Here is a 15,925-nt window from a genome sequence, read left to right on the forward strand (position 1 = left end):
TTTAAACTATTTAGAGCCTGATATCTCTATTATTATAAATTTTTGGTTGTAAAAGTGCTTTCTGTGGTGCTATTACTTTAGGTGAAAACCAATCAACACTTCCTGGAAAAAGAAGAAATTAAGTTAAAGTATAACAGCTCCTCTAGAAATAATTTCCCCCTCGAAAACAGACTCAAATTCAGCACGGACTAGATGTTTTAGCTTTTTTATTATTCAGAATTAAAGACGTGAGCTCATGCAGATCCAACAAGAAAAGAGAGGAGAACAGTCTCATAGTGACTAATAAAAAAAGAGCCATCAGCCATCCACTGGTCCAGACACTGTCCAAGCATTAAAGCCTGCAAAACTCAGCAGAAATTCTCCAGACTCATGAAAATGTTCACCTCTGCAACTTTGCAGACAGATCACACAACAAAGATGGAAAACACAAAAACAACCACAGATACAGCAGTTTTCAGTGAGCGCACACTGAGTTTAAAGTGCAATTTCATGTTCAGCTTTGTTGGATTTGCAGAAGCAGCGGCCATAATTCACACAGACAAGAATGAGGACAGAGGGGCTGACACATGGCTACACTGTGGACTACAGTATTAGTATCAAATGGAACAAAACTACTTCATGGTGCACATACAGCTGTGGTCAGACGTTTACACACACTCATCTTGAACATGAATGTTAGGTTAAGTTTTGCTTTTATAATGATATATTTGAGCTGTTGTTTTTCCAGGGAAGAATGATTATACAGCTTAACCCAGTAAAGCTCTAAGGAGAATTGTAGATTTGCACAAGTTAAAATTGTCACACAGTTGGGTTGTTCCAACAGGGCAATGACCCTAAACACACATGGATAGAGCAGGACAACCTTAAGCTTATGGAATGGCCTTCCCACAGCTCTGACCCCAACCCTATTGGAAATCTATGGACTACAGTTAAAAGTCAGTTCCATACTAGGAAACCAACCAATTTAAATTAATTTTCCTGCCAAGAAGAGCGGTCAAATATCCAGCCAGACTTATGCCAGAGGCTTACTGTGGTCTAACAAAAGCGTCTAGTTGAGGTACCACTTGCTAAGGGACATTTAACCAAATATTAGTGCGGCTGTATGTATACATCCGAGGCTGTGAGAAAATTCAAAATAAATTGTGCATCTAGTTCTTGTATTTTTAAAGTAACTAAAGATGTATGTTGTGCAATCATTCCACCCCAGATAAAGAAGAGTTCAAAGAAATCATTAAAAGCCCCAAAGTACCAGGCAATTCTAAGTAGATGCAAACTTCTGACCACATCTGTATTTCCAAGCCTAACAAGTTGGTGAATGCACTGTTGCATAGACTGAATAATAAAATGTAATTCATGTAAACTGATTAAATACATTATATACTGTCTACTGACTGTTTTCCTAAACGGTTCTTGACAAAGGACAAGCATTTGCACTGTTTAACTAGCGTCATATAATGTATACTGATTTTGTGTTATTATGCTGAACTACTGCTTTAGAGTCCCATCCAATGTTTTCATTTCAAGAAAGTCACCAACGCACGAAACATCTCATCGCCGCATGGGAAAACTACATGTTACAACACATACATGACCTAGGAGTTACATGATAATGTCACACGCAGGCAAGCACACATAAAAATGTAAACACACACATAGAATCTGCATGTGCAGCAGCATGTCACAGAATATTTATAGGAAATGCCCTCAGCCCAGCTAAGTTAGCTCAACTAAAAAGATCAGCTCACACACCATGATCCATGTACAAAAAACAAACAAAGACGCAGTCGATGCTGTTGCAGCCAAAACTCGACCACAACACAAGACAGATGGGAACATTTCCACATATTTATCATTATCATTACTCACACACGTTTCTGTGTATTGGGTTTTTGAATGTGTGTCAGATTTGTGCTAAGGTCTTCACTGGATTATCACAAACCTTTTCGATTTTGAACATACGAAGGAGGCGGCGAGGAAGGCAAAATGGAATACTGGGATTTTAATCAACGGTGCGAACGGGGTTTACGCGGCCAGTTGATGGGTTATGGGTTCACATAGTGTGGATACAAAAGGAAGACGAGTAATTAGCGGTCGCAAAACCTTTCTCGAAACACTTTCCCAGCAGGACGAGCAACATCAGCACGCCGAAGATATTTTATAAGAACAGGAGATCCTTTTAGTATTCGTGTGATTTCTCTCCGTTTTTACTGCGATACAAAAACGTCTTACAAAAATTACATTCAACTAAGGAAATTTTTCAATTTCTGAAAAAAGTGCTTTTGTATAACTAATAATGTAAGTTTCCTTCTCGCTATTTTTGTTGCTTTGTCTCTATTCAGGTAGTTTGTTTCTAGACAAAACACTGCAAAGGAGGTTCACAGTAATGTGGGTTAACAGTTGGTGGCCAAACCGTTGCACTTTTCACGTGAAGAAAAGTGCACATTAAGTCAGGTGATCAAGGCGTGCAGGAGTCACTTCCAAGGAACAGCAGCTACCCAGAGGATTGGCTGAATTAGTGTGGGCGGTGGGGGTTGTAGTCTGAAAGCTGATGTGATGCTGTCCTTGGAAGAGGACAAAGGGGACGAGAAGAGGGGCATATGTCACAACAACTGGGAGGGTGGTGGTGGTGGAGGAGGGGAGTAGAGTTTATGGCAATACTGGCTCAGGTCGGCCTAATTTACTCTAAAGTTGGCAGGAATCCAAGCTGGACCAGCATCTAAGACATTGTTTTTCCAACACGATGCAGCCAGCATTGGAGTCCTACTGCTGTAAGGAGATGTGGTCGGAGGATTGGGGTACATAATCCAGCAGTGAGGGCATATCTCATGCCTCCATATACTGTGGGGGAGGCTCCTTCGGTGGGATGGCAACAGCTTCCTCGTATGGTGGCAGCAGAACCTGAAGTAAGAAAACAAAAGTAGCTGAGTTCCAAATAATCACTTAAAAACATGCTGGCACTCTTTGCTTTCACTTCCACTTGGCGAGTGCTTACACACAAGTTGGCAACATCCATACAAACTGTGAGCGACCACCTAAATGCTAGGTGGCCCATGCAAAGAGTTTTCAGGGCAGTATAGACTTCTCTCTGATCAATAAATACAGAAAGAAGCCTCACACAACCACTCACCAGCCAGTGGGGAATACATATTTTTCCCTAGCAAGCAGTGGGTACCAGGGGATCACTGACCAGTGTCTAGAGCCTGTGTCAGTTGAGCTTTAGCAGCTGACATCTAGCAACCAGCTGACAAATACTCATTTTTTCCCTGGCAACTGGTGATTGTCAGGCGGTTGCTAATGGTCTCTAAGGCTGTGTGATCAGAGCCTGAAAGCGATGTGCTGGTACTGTCCAGAGCCTACATGTTGTACCCATTTACTGACAGCAGGAGGCCAAAAATGTGAACAACTGGTCCATGGGATGCTGTGTTTATGCTGTTGTTAATAGACAAAGAGCTTCATTGTAGTCAAACAAAGCTACAAACAATTAAAGCCGTTTACATTTAAAATGTACTGTAAATATTTCATATTGTACAGTTTGTAGAGGAAAGAGGAAAAAAAAACTGAGGTACTCCAAAAGAGGTCCAAGTGCGTTTATATACAACAAAACCAGAATATAACCCAAATATAAACATTTTGCTTCTATAAACTAAAATGCAGTGTAATAAGATTACTTTAAAGTGTTGAAACTGGACACTACTTTTGCAGAATTTTAATTTCACCTGCTAAATATGCAACACATTACACCATATCACATTGTAAAGTGGTATAGCTTCCTTTGCAGTTTTTCGTCTCCATCCAATAGACCCTTATTCCATACCCATAGAAGACAAGCTGCAAGGATAGCACACACACAAACACACACACAGGGCCCTGCTTTACAGGCCAGGCTGCACTCCTCTCTCTATCAGAGCTCCTTCTCTTTAAATGGTGTTATAAAACCAGCACTGCTGCTAATTCAGTGAAAGTGTGAGAAAAAAAAGAAAAGAAAAAAAGAATACGCTCCGAGGGGATGGAACTGTGAAACAGCCAGGGATAGCCGGCAAACATATCACAGAGAGGGTTTGAAATAAAGCCGACAAGCAGACAATTATGTAACATGTCCAGAAGAAGGGGAAGGACAGAGGCATATAAAGAGAAGGGACAGAAAAAAATCCCAGAGAAAGAGAGAGAAACGACCCTTGTGCATTTTAATGGCATTTATATAAAAGCACTGCAGATAAACAGCTGGGTACTTGATGTTGGTGCTTGTAAAAAGCCATTTAGACACACCTCCAGCTCCATAACAGTAAAAATAGACGCAATGCTCCATTCAGCTGTGTGTGGACACAGGAAACGCAGCGATAAATCCACATCATTATTAAGGCCAACGAAAAACCTTTTTATGTGACACAAATATTTGTTGAACTTAAACCATTTGTTGTCACATAGCTCTCTTATTGATTTTCACAATGCTTATGCTGCAGCCTTCAGGTTTTTCAGCTTTCAAGTCTTTCTTTTAAAAAAAAAAAAAATATTCTGAATAAAAATTTGGATTTTTAGTCAACATTTATTCAACTATATACACAACGATAAATTAATACATTTATATATACACACAGAGATGTTTTGGTTTACATTAGCCAACTAAAGTGTTTCTTTTTAGATTTGTTTCTTGTATTTAATTAGATGTTTAGGTATATTCATACATTCACTGTGATTTTCACAGGATTTTCACAGATTTTATAAAAAATAAAAGAAGGAATCTCTGTACGTGTCTCTTTGTGTTGACCTTGACCTACTTCACATTTGCCAGGTGCGTTTCTGGGGACTTAAAGAAGTCTAATATCAAGGCATTGACTCTACATTTACCTGCTAAATTATTTTCTTTTTTCTTCGAATATCTCTAAGAGTCAGTATAATTCTAGATTAAGTATTTGCTTGTTTTCTTAATCTTCTAATTTAATTCCACTGAAATAAACACAACTTGTTTCTCCTCAGAGACAGTAGAGAGAGTGACTGGCACGTATCTGATAGTTGCTAAAAGGCCATATGATACACAATATGACTTCAGCCCCTGCTGGATTAGCTACCGAGTGTGCAGTCTGTTTCACAAGGTGAAAAACGTCAGCTGCGTGCAGCAGGGCCATGGCGGCACAAGGACAAAGTGACAGATGAAGTGCTGCGTACTGAGACGTCAGCGGCTGTGAGACAGATTAATGTCTTGTGTATCATCCTGGAGGATTACAAACGGACAAATGGAAACCGTGACTATGGTAAAGCTTTTCAAAAACCTGTGGTGGGGGGGGGAGTGGACTATACCCAACTCTAAAAAGCTAGCCAATCACACCTCAGGACAACCTACAGGGTCTACGATACAGTGTCCCATCACTGACTATATACAGCATAAACTAACATTAAAGAATTTAAGTACAATTACTAGCCACTGTATAACCTGCAATGCAACTTAAGTACATAATGTGACACATGTAGACAATTTATACATTTTAACCAGAAGGCTCTTAATCACTTTAATTTCTCAATATAATAGCACCTCACTGGTTAAACCTTACTATATAGTAATTATGTATTTATATAAAAAGTTGGACTCTACAAGATTTTATGCTCAACACATACCAGCTCCATCTTTGAAAAAGTCAAATTTATCCAACAAAAATTCGGTCACTGCCGTATTTAAAGAAACATTTTCAACGTTCACTTTGGTGCTACTGTAAGTTGGTTTCATGTACAGCCAGCAAAAACATTTTAAGAGACAATAAGTTCACTTATGAATGGATCACTTTGCTTTCTGCATTCTTTTTAATAGATAATTTAACTGAAATAACACAGACACTGAAGAAAACATCTAAATCTGAGGTTAAACAGTTACACTTTAAAATCTATAACCAGTAACCAATCTATAACCCTTATTTTGTCCATATTATTATTTTGTTTATGTATTTAAATCAAACTGACTTAGAGTTCTTTGATTTTTTTAATTCTGAATCTATGAAAGACTTCTACTAAAATGCTCTTCTGTGAAGAGTTTATATTTTTATTGCAGCTAAATAATCCCTGATTATTGTCGAGACTAGAATTTTATATATTTTAGTGAAGTTAATGTGTCAAACAACGAGACGAAAGTGACTTTTCTAAGTGTACATTTTTGCTAATATAATGAACAGAGAGCTTTCAAACCAAAGTGTAAAAATTAATGCTGTGCAAATGCAATAAAATGAAGTTCTGACAGCAGAAGGACTGTTAGTGTGGACTCACCGTGGTGTCGTTTGTGGTGACATAAACCAGGACCTCTGTGGTGCCCCTGCCGCTCACATATCTGTAGCAGTTCCACACACAGCCGATCAGGTAGGCCTGTCACAGGAGGTGAGAGCAAACACACAATGACCTTTAAAAACACTCTTCATCATAACAGATGCTGCTTGCTGTGATCTCATCATTTATCAACATTAGGCATGACGACGGCAGAGATGCATCATATTGCTGTTACAGACTGGTGACACATGGTGATTCAATTCAGCTGTTAAAAATTAAGACAGTTTTATGTTTGGACATTTTCCTGGATGTGCCTCTAACATTTGACCAAAAGCTTCTCTGAGCCTTTGCCTGCACTGAGGTTTGTTCAGCTTGGCAAAGGAAAAGGAGTTCCATTGTGTATGTGTGTGTGTGTATGTGAGCAGCCTGCTGAGTCCTCTGCCAGCAGTAAGAGCAACTAACAAGAAAGCCAAGCAGAGCATAGCCAATTACTTTAGCGTCTTCTGAGCTGACCTCCTCAAAGAAAGCAACAATCTACATATATTTAAAATGCTGACAGCACAGCTAGCTCTACTCCTCAGGGATGTTTATTGGTTTTGTTCATCATTTTTTCTCTGCTCACTATTCAATATTTTTTTGTTTGTTTATGAGGAAAATAATGAGTAGTAGCACAGTGGCCTGGCAAAATCTGCAGTTAACTATCTTGTCCTTTTACTTTGTATGCCTCTTCTCTCTCTCCTTCTTTAGTCACAGAAACATTCATCCATTCACATTTCCTCTGCTGCTTCATCTCCAGCTCCTTTCTCCCTCCAGCTTTTCCTCTTCCTGCCTGTGACATTTATGCCAAATGCAGTCAAGTGGAGGATGTTGGCTTTAGCAGGGACTTTAGCAGGTGTTTGCTATGTTCTGACAGCTGAATGTGTCCTTGAGGACTCACATCTGGCGTCTTTCCAGCAGACTCACATATGATCTACATAGAAGGCAGCAGCTCATACATACTGCACATTCAACCCATTAATATAAATGAGTTTCAATCCATTTTTCTTGGCAAACGGCACAGATCTATAAGCTCTTTTTAAAGCAGACTTTTTCAGGGAATAAGCAGCCAGACTACCCCACACACTGAAAGCTCAAGATTCTAAGACATGACATTTATAACTCTTTTGCCTGCGAGTCCACTAGTGTGTCTTCCAGTGGCTGCTTCCTGTCATAAAATTCCGGCTCCGGCTTTGGATATCTGCCGAGAACACTTCTAATCTCAGCTTAGAAGGGAAACAACTTGATTTGATTGTACAGATGACTGCAACTTCATGCCCCATCTCGTCCAAGAGCCCCAGAGCATCGCTCCGCCTGGAAAATCATCCAAGCATTAAAGGAGAATTTGTTTGATGGGAGTTGGTTTCCTGCTGTCCCTGACCCGCTGCTCTCTGACTGTGTGATGAGCTCAAGAGGAGCATTTACAATAGCACATTCATTAAACATGCCATATGGTTGATTCTGCAATGAGATGAGCACAGTGTGAGACTTAATTGCCTTAATTACACTACAATGTGAGGTACAAATGATAAAAAAAGGACGTTTCCAGAGTGAACAAATACTCAGTGAGTGTTCTGGAGTATTTGTTTTCTGTGCATTTGTACAGTTTTATACGAGATACAAAAGCAAGCTATTCTAGAATATTTATCCTTACCTTGAAGGACAGGATGCAGCCGATGAAGAGGAGGACTGCAAAGACTAGGCACATGTTGTTGGTGGACATGATATCCTCTTTGTATGGAAATGTCCCCGGCTGGAAGGGAAAGTGGGACAGGAGAAGATGAAATAAGTCAAATGTAAAAAAGCAAAGAGAAATGTTGGACCTAAAACACACAATTGGCCCTTTAAAACATAAATAAAGAAATATAAAATAAAAAAAAAATCTCAGTTACTCAGTATATTAGCACCTAAGCTAATAACTAAGCATCTTAAATTCCCATTAAGATGAAGACAGTTGTTAAGGTGGACATTTTAGTTGGAATGAAACAGTCCTCACCAGCTGCTGAAGATAGTCCTGCACCGTGTTGGGGTAAACCACCACACTAATGGCTACCAGTGTATTAAGGGCAAAGTCAAAGATTTGGTAGCAGAAGAATGGAATGATCCAAGCAGCGTGTTGCTATAGAGGAGAGATTCAGATCAGATAAAAACACTCGGTTAGTTTTCCCAAGTTCAGATTTGTGCTTGAATGTCATTTGCTTTTGTTCGCTCACCTTGTAAGCACCGTATGTCGCCATGCCACATATAAGAATCATGAGTAGGGATATTGCAGTGGCTATGCAGATATCTGAGGAAAGACAAACATACAAAGCAATGGCATGAGAACATGTCACCTTTAATGCTTTCTCTGAAAGACACTGACATTGTACTCATTGGTGATCAGATCAGTGACTGAAGAAATAAAGGCTTTTTGTGTCTTCTACTTTACAATTAAGCTCTGATGGTATAATGGTTAGAAAATATATGAAAATTTTCTGTTTGAACTATACACACTGTGTTGAAAGGGGCAGATTAGCTTTGTTTGATTTTTGTAGGACTAGATTAGACCAGCTAATCTGAGTTTTTGATGACTTATGTTTTGCTCCCACAATAAATCCTGCAATTAATAGGCAACGTTAATTACCCTGTGGCCTCATTAAAGTAAACTATCCACACTGCAATCCTTTAAAATTGACCATACAAAACAGTGACAGATAAAAAAGTCATATTTATACATTTGTAAATTATAAATGAATATCTGGCCTCACACCAAAATTTAGCTGGGAGACTTAAAAAAAATTAAAAACATCATTGCATTTAATACTAATTTGGGTTGCTAGGAATAAATTCAATTGTGAGTAATATTGCAGGTTAAAAAGATATATTTATGTGTTAACACTCTTATAGTCTCCTACACCTTTTCCAGGTTGTTTCCGTGAAATCCGTTTGGGGTGAAGGCTTTTCTGCTGAGGTGTGCTGGAATTTTTTAGATTAACATATATTCATGTCATGAAATGTTGTCACGGTAAATGTTTTACAAAAGAAAATATTTCTGATATCCAATAATACAGATCAATGTTAATTATCAGTCTTCCGGTGCACTATCAACGTAGCCAGACTCCAGTTCACTTTTCCTGCTACCTGAAGCCAACCCAACAAACAAGAGAACAAGTACACCTTTCAATACCAAGCATGACTCCAAACACCACAGATCACATGCTAGTATCTACATAACACAACATGATCAACATGTGGGTATCGTTATGCAAGAGTTGTCCTTCTCACGTTCACATTACAGCTGTGAGAATCCCTGATGCAACACTCGTCGCTATCAGTGTAGCACTCAACAAACATCGCTAACATGTGGCCGAACCAGGATATCTGTGTGTATGTGATGGTGTGTAAGAAGGATCCCAGATCACTACTGGGAGAAGCTATACTGACTAATAAGTGCTTGTACTGACAGTGAACTATATTAGTTATTATTCCATAACTTCACAAGCTTCACCCTGGTAACACCCAGGAAGAGAAGACATGCTTTTAAGCAACACAGGCACAGAGGTTCTTCCATACCGCATATAAACAATAAACAATACACGCATACATAAACAGACTACCACTCTAACCAGTGCCACATAAGCTTTGTGAGAGGAGACTGTCAAGATGACCGTTTTAATCCGAAAGAGAATTAGAGCAGTCATTTTTAATCAGAGTAGCCGCTGACAGTATCTGTGGTGCTCCAGAGGCGACTGTGATGATGATAGCTGCTGGAAGGGAAGCACTGAAAATACACATGCACCCTGATTTGTTCTCTACGGTGCCCAGCTTACTCAGCTATGTCTGTGCTGAGAGCAGCGTTCTCAGAAACGAAGTGGTTGGCAGAAAGGACAGGTGATGCTACAGCTGCAGAAACACGTGGAGTTGCATGGACATGACAGTTAATTTTAACGAACACCAGCATACATTCATATACTACTGTTAATGAGCTACGAAACTGATGCTGCTGATACATCTTCAGCATCGACTGACCATAATCATTCTTGGCTTCAACTTTGCAGAAATAAATGTTTAATTACATGTGTAAAACTACTGAAAACTGACTTTGAGGTAATTTGCTTCTAGCGCTGCCGTCTAGCTTCTCATATAACATTTTCAGTTGAATCTCTCATGGAAAGAGATGAATGGAGTAAAGTAAACACCACACGGGTTTTCCTTTCTATTCCTTTATAGTTGTATAACTTAGTTAACCACTAACCAACCATCTTTTACTTGGTCAGAAATAACAGGAAATTCCTACAGACACAAAATATGAAATTCTGGGTCAATATCAATACTGATATAGTCTTATCTTTGTTGTTTTTAAGCACAAATATACAGCACTTTTTATACATCTTTGTAAAAAAAATTATCCTTCTCAGCTGCATATTTCTTTAAACCTGAGTATGCTGTTTTTAATAAATGTATAGTATTCATTTTTTCTTATGTTGTAAATTTGCTCTGTATAGTCTTCTTCTTTTTTAATGCTATATTCTTCACTTTTGTATGGCTCTGCATGCTCCATCTGTCTGTTACTTTGCTGCTGGAATATGTGAATTTCCCCATTGAGGGACAATAAAGGATATTTCTATTTCTATTCTATCTTGTTCTTATTTTTCAACAGGAGCAAATACAGACAATTTCAAAGTCTTTCAGCTCTTCATCACACTGTTTTCAAAAATTTAGTCAACGCAAAATTTACACAACAAATAAACATCTGTGCCTGCTTTTTTATTAGCTGATACACATCACATTAGTTTTGCTATTTCCAGTCTGTTAAATAATGAGAGACTGACACATTAGCTTTTCTAGACTAGGGATGGGTACCGGTATCCGGTGCCATCATGGCACCGGTTCTGACATAAACGGTAGTAACCAGACCGAAAAGCAGCGCGCATTTCGGTGCTTTATTTCGGTGCTTTTTTTTTCCTGAGCTGTGATACACTTTCTTCTTCCTTACATTTCTATTGGCGGTTGGCAAACAACTGAAAGGTGCATTACCGCCACCAACTGGTATGGAATGATACACTTTAGATTCCAGTGGGTCGGGTCACGGGTCCAGGTACGTACGTTCTTTTAGAGCAGAGCTACAGATTAAAAATGCCCAAGGCAAAGCGGTCAAAAGTCTGGCTGTACTTCACAGCAAAAGATGCAAATTCAGCAGCCTGCAACAAGTGCTTTAAGGTGATACTGTCAAAGGAGGTCACACTTTAAATCCGATGAACCTAGCCCTGCCAGTGTAGCAGAAATGATGATGGCAGCAGCAGCCGTTCTTCTCTGCGTGAGTAGCTTAATGTTGTTCGTGTGTAATTTACGTTGAGTAAGCTAACCGCGTTATTAAATTAATGCATGTAACGTGAACTAGCAAACACCATCATAGCTACATGCGGCTGTCTTCTTGTTTGATGGCAGATACTCCCTTCACCCTGGCCAAAAAGGCTAAAATGACCGAAGAAAAAGTGGAAAACAGCTAAACATGAGAGGTTTTTGGACAAAGTTTGTGTTTTTTCCATTGTTTAAGCACTGCTTCCAGCCCAGAGTGATACCATATATGCCCTATACCTGCAGAAAAGACTAACATTGTTATCTTTTTACAAAAAAACAGCTGAACATGAGAGGTTTTTGGACCAATTTTGTGTTTTCCATTCTTTAAGCACCGGTTTGGGCACCGTTTAAGCACCGGCACCGTTTCAAAAGTACCGGTTTGGCACCGGTATCGGATAAAACCTAAACGATACCCATCCCTATTCTAGACATAAACCAATACATGCATAATCACTCTCTACAGGCTCATTCTGAATGAGGAAAAGTAAAAATCCACACAAGCGTTTTTGGTTCTACCCTTTCTGAATATGGCTGACATCAAGAAATCCAATCAGTGAAATCCAATCTCTGAAGCACAAGAACAGGCCCTAACATTCACTTCTAATATTCAGTGGTACATCTAGAACAACCAGAAATATTTGCTTTAAAGTTGCAACCAACTTTTTTTTTTTTTTTTTTTAAATCTCCTATATATCCGCTAATAACTTTTTAAATTAATCAATCAGTTCCCTTGTGGATAAAATATCAGAAAATTGTCTTGTTTTATATAATCAACAGCCCCAAACACAAAGCCAATCACTTCAAAACAGCAAATCCTTAAACTGGAAGAGCTAAAACAAGGCATGGGTTGACTTTGTACAGTCTGAATGCTTCGCTGAGGACATTTATCTTTTAATAACGAGAGGATTAGCTGCAACTTACTCGCATCGTCCATGACGTCGATGTCAGTTCCCAGCTCGGAGCTGGTAAGGTGGTAGCGGTACTGAACTGGGTCATTAAGAGCTGACAGCAGGATAAGTAAGACCACCGCATTGATGAGCTGTGAGGACAGGAAAATCAATATTACAGTTGAACAGAAACGTGCAGTTAGTAATATAATTCAGATAATGTGACAACTGACTAGTAATGATAAGTTAAGATGCACTGAGCGAGTCAGGCAACTATAAAATAACTCTTATTTTCCTGTTACACCTTCTTGTATTATTTATTAATGCAATTTGCACTACTCTCTTGCACAATATCAGTTTTTAAAAAATCTTTTCTTTAATCTAACCTTATTTTGTAATTACCTTTGTATATATAAAAATATTTGCACTACCTCTACCTCACACTATAAAGTCCTCCCTATGGATCTATGGGACTTATTTATTGTTTAGTTATTGTAGACTGTACTATTGATTATTCTTTATCCTGCTTCTGTAACACAATAATTTCCCTTTTTGGATCAATTAAATATCTATTTATCTGTCCTGAATGATGTATCATTTAGAGGTAGGACAAGGTGCAGATATATTTAGGAGACAGGTGTTCAAAAAGATAAAATGACTGGAATGACTGGTGACCAGTTTGACAATTGCCAGACAATTGCCAGACAATAGGAAACAAGGCAATATATCTAAACTGCTTTCCCCCTCTTTCCTCATAATCATCACTGATTGTTAGAGCTCTAATGTTATGGGTAATTTAAGGAAAGTGGTATTGATGTACTGCTGAGCAGATTCAATACAACACACTGGAATTCAATACAACAGAAAACCATAGGACTGGGAGAACAAGCTCATCGGTCTTATGTCACCACTTTCACCTCACGTAAACACATCTCATGGAGGTTTTTGTTGCTTTTTATGGCCTTGTTGATCAGTAGTAGCTCAAAATAAGGGAGGCTTATGAAGGTCGGGGATTTCACCAGTCTTACCGAACTATGTTTACGACTTTAAGTTATCCTTTCGGGTGGGAAATATCGGAGGCAAACTATATTTAACCGGGTAAACATGTGTAGAGATGGAAAAGGAGGCATCAACAGCCTAAAACTGTAAGCTTAGGATTAGTTTAGGAGGAAACACAAAAATAAAAAAGAAATGAATTTGTTAGACACTTTGTTTATATGCTTATATAGCCAAAAAACAACAAAAAACAACAGATGCTAAAGGTTATTTTGCTAACATTTTTTAATTATTTCATACGCTGGCACCCTGTTTTTAGCGTAAGTGAAAAACATGGAAAACAGATGGAGTTAGCTGTCTAATTTACGTGACTCGATATTTATTAAATATTTTTAGAATTTGTCCCACATATTCAGCCATATTCATTCACGTCTGGGACCTGACATGAGATGAAAAAAAGCACTTACCATATACCATATTCCCAAAATAATGGTGCCCGTTCGTACATGGCAGCAGAGGCAGCAGCTCGTCGAGTACCACCGGTCCCACGGCGAAATCATCTTTTTGTCCACACACTGAATTTCAGGTTATTTCATGAATGCCGTCGAAAACAACTGACTAGTCAACGCTACGATAACCGAAAAAAGGTGGGAAAGATAACGTATTCGTTGCTAGGACCGCCGCCACATCCAGCGTCTGTTTGAGGAGACGTTTCAGCAAGTGGGAAACACAGAAACAGAGAGCCGTTAATCTGGCTCACCCGGAGTCACGTGACCACAGGAGGATGATTTTTATTTTTTTTTGGCCGGGATGCAAACGCTTCATAATCACGAAATGTTTCAGCAGCTCTTTGTTTGTCCAGTTTTATCTTCCACGACACATAAAGCTTAATTTTATTTCCTTTGTTAAAGCAACCAAAACGTTAAACAAAATAGTAGAAAAAAGTAGAAAAAGCTCAGCATTAAAAATAAGAACAAAACAATTCAACAGTTCAACGACCTTAAAAGTCAATATTTAGAACAGCCACCTATATTCTTCAACACAGCCATGAACTCTCTTAGGCAAACCTTCTTTTCATGTCTTTAAGTAGTCTTTAGTAATAGTTATCCAGGCTTCCTGAAGGCCTTTTAAAGCTCTTCTACCTTTTCTTACCTTTTGTTACCTTTTTTGTCCCACACTGCTTCAATAATGTTGAGGTCTGGGCTTTGGGAAGGCCAATCCATGACTGATTTAAATCAGATATTTCAAATATGGATTCACCACAGGATCTGTGATTGCAGGGTTTTTTTTGGCATACCTCAGCCATTTGTCCCCATTTCCCTTCACTATTAAATGTCAAACTGAGTTGTTTTTTTATTGATGGTAAATGATGGGTTTTTTTTGTTTTTTTTACGACAGGCTGCTAGTATTACAGTAATACTGCTAGTAAGAGAGTACAATCAACAGATACAATTCAAATTTATTTCTTTGGTAAGATGTTATGTGTAGACAGCTCAGGTTCATCCCTTGAGTTATGTGCCTTTTTGTGTTTAAATGATTCATAGGTCAGTGTTAAGTAAATTAACAAACAAAGAACATTCCTCTGAACATGGTCAGGTACAAGGAATGGACTTAAAGAGAAAATGCACCCAATGTCTAAATAAAAACTTTGAAAGACCATCAGAAAGCTTATTGCTCAAGAGCATTTAAAAAAAAAAGTAAAAATAAAAATAAAAGTGCGGCTATGCAAAAAACATTACTGATTCATCACTGAATTGTTTTTTTTAAAATATATTTTCATTATTTCAGGTTTCAATATATAAATTTCTAACTAAATCTGTTTAATCAAAAAAGCATTGTGTTCAGAAAAAGGAACAACAGGTCAAGAGAGACCGTCACGGCCCTCTTTTTGACACCATATGCTTAACACTGAAACCAAAAGAGATAATTTCATTGCACCATTTTTTCTTGCTTAAAAAAACCCCCTCAAAAACCTATAGATTGATGTGCTTTTTGTAATGTTAAGAGCATGAAACTCCAGTTAATTTTGTGCCATTTTGTCTCTGTCTGTCTGTGCAAACATCACAGACCAAGCCTGACAGATGGGCCAGTGACCACAGCTCTGCTAAGCTCCAGTGGGTGGACAGCATCATCGGCACATTAGGGGATTTTCCTCTTCTGCTGCCATGACTTAACACCGATCAGACATGCTGGAATAAGACAAAATCTCAAAGTCATGGTCCCATTTTCCAGGATGAATAGATTTTCCATATCAATTGTGAGTGTGTCGGAAGTTTTATTAAACAAAGGAACGGTCCAACTGTCTATTCTTTTTTTAGAATAGATGAGCAAGTTGCTATGTTCTTGTTTTAGTTTGTAGCTGCATCAGACCTCTGCATTTCAGACACAGGGATAGATTTTTTTTTAAAAGCAGCATTAGC

At 38.5% G+C, this 15,925-nt stretch overlaps 1 protein-coding gene across 3 annotated transcripts; it reads right to left on the reverse strand.

Annotated features, from left to right (window-relative positions):
- Nucleotides 1-191: 191 nt before the first annotated feature.
- Nucleotides 192-14,264, reverse strand: laptm4b (lysosomal protein transmembrane 4 beta). Of its 3 annotated transcripts, none has more exons than XM_085148077.1 (7): nucleotides 13,973-14,259; nucleotides 12,544-12,661; nucleotides 8,496-8,569; nucleotides 8,279-8,401; nucleotides 7,937-8,035; nucleotides 6,250-6,345; nucleotides 192-2,898 (listed from the first exon to the last, which is right to left on the reverse strand). In XM_085148077.1, the coding sequence occupies exons 1-7, from the start codon at nucleotides 14,063-14,065 to the stop codon at nucleotides 2,824-2,826; spliced, it is 678 nt and encodes a 225-aa protein (XP_085004203.1). In that variant the 5' UTR covers nucleotides 14,066-14,259; the 3' UTR covers nucleotides 192-2,823. The 3 variants fall into 3 exon arrangements, with proteins under 3 accessions (XP_085004203.1, XP_085004206.1, XP_085004202.1); XM_085148080.1 differs by lacking the exon at nucleotides 192-2,898 and adding an exon at nucleotides 4,370-5,899 and having other exon boundaries at nucleotides 6,233-6,345; nucleotides 13,973-14,260; XM_085148076.1 differs by lacking the exon at nucleotides 192-2,898 and having other exon boundaries at nucleotides 6,250-7,743; nucleotides 13,973-14,264.
- Nucleotides 14,265-15,925: the final 1,661 nt, after the last annotated feature.

This window comes from Neolamprologus multifasciatus, chromosome 22 (assembly GCF_963576455.1).
Source record: "Neolamprologus multifasciatus chromosome 22, fNeoMul1.2, whole genome shotgun sequence".
In the NCBI taxonomy this organism is placed as follows: domain Eukaryota; kingdom Metazoa; phylum Chordata; class Actinopteri; order Cichliformes; family Cichlidae; genus Neolamprologus; species Neolamprologus multifasciatus.

Bases quoted from the DNA above. Each gene is read 5' to 3' on its own strand.
- laptm4b (XM_085148076.1), bottom strand. From the start codon at position 14,065: ATGATTTCGCCGTGGGACCGGTGGTACTCGACGAGCTGCTGCCTCTGC. The intron at 8,402-8,495 runs GTGAGCGAACAA...TCTCCTCTATAG, and splicing joins CGACATACGGTGCTTACAAG to CAACACGCTGCTTGGATCAT. The intron at 7,744-7,936 runs GTAAGGATAAAT...ATCTCATTGCAG, and splicing joins GCTGCATCCTGTCCTTCAAG to AATCAACCATATGGCATGTT.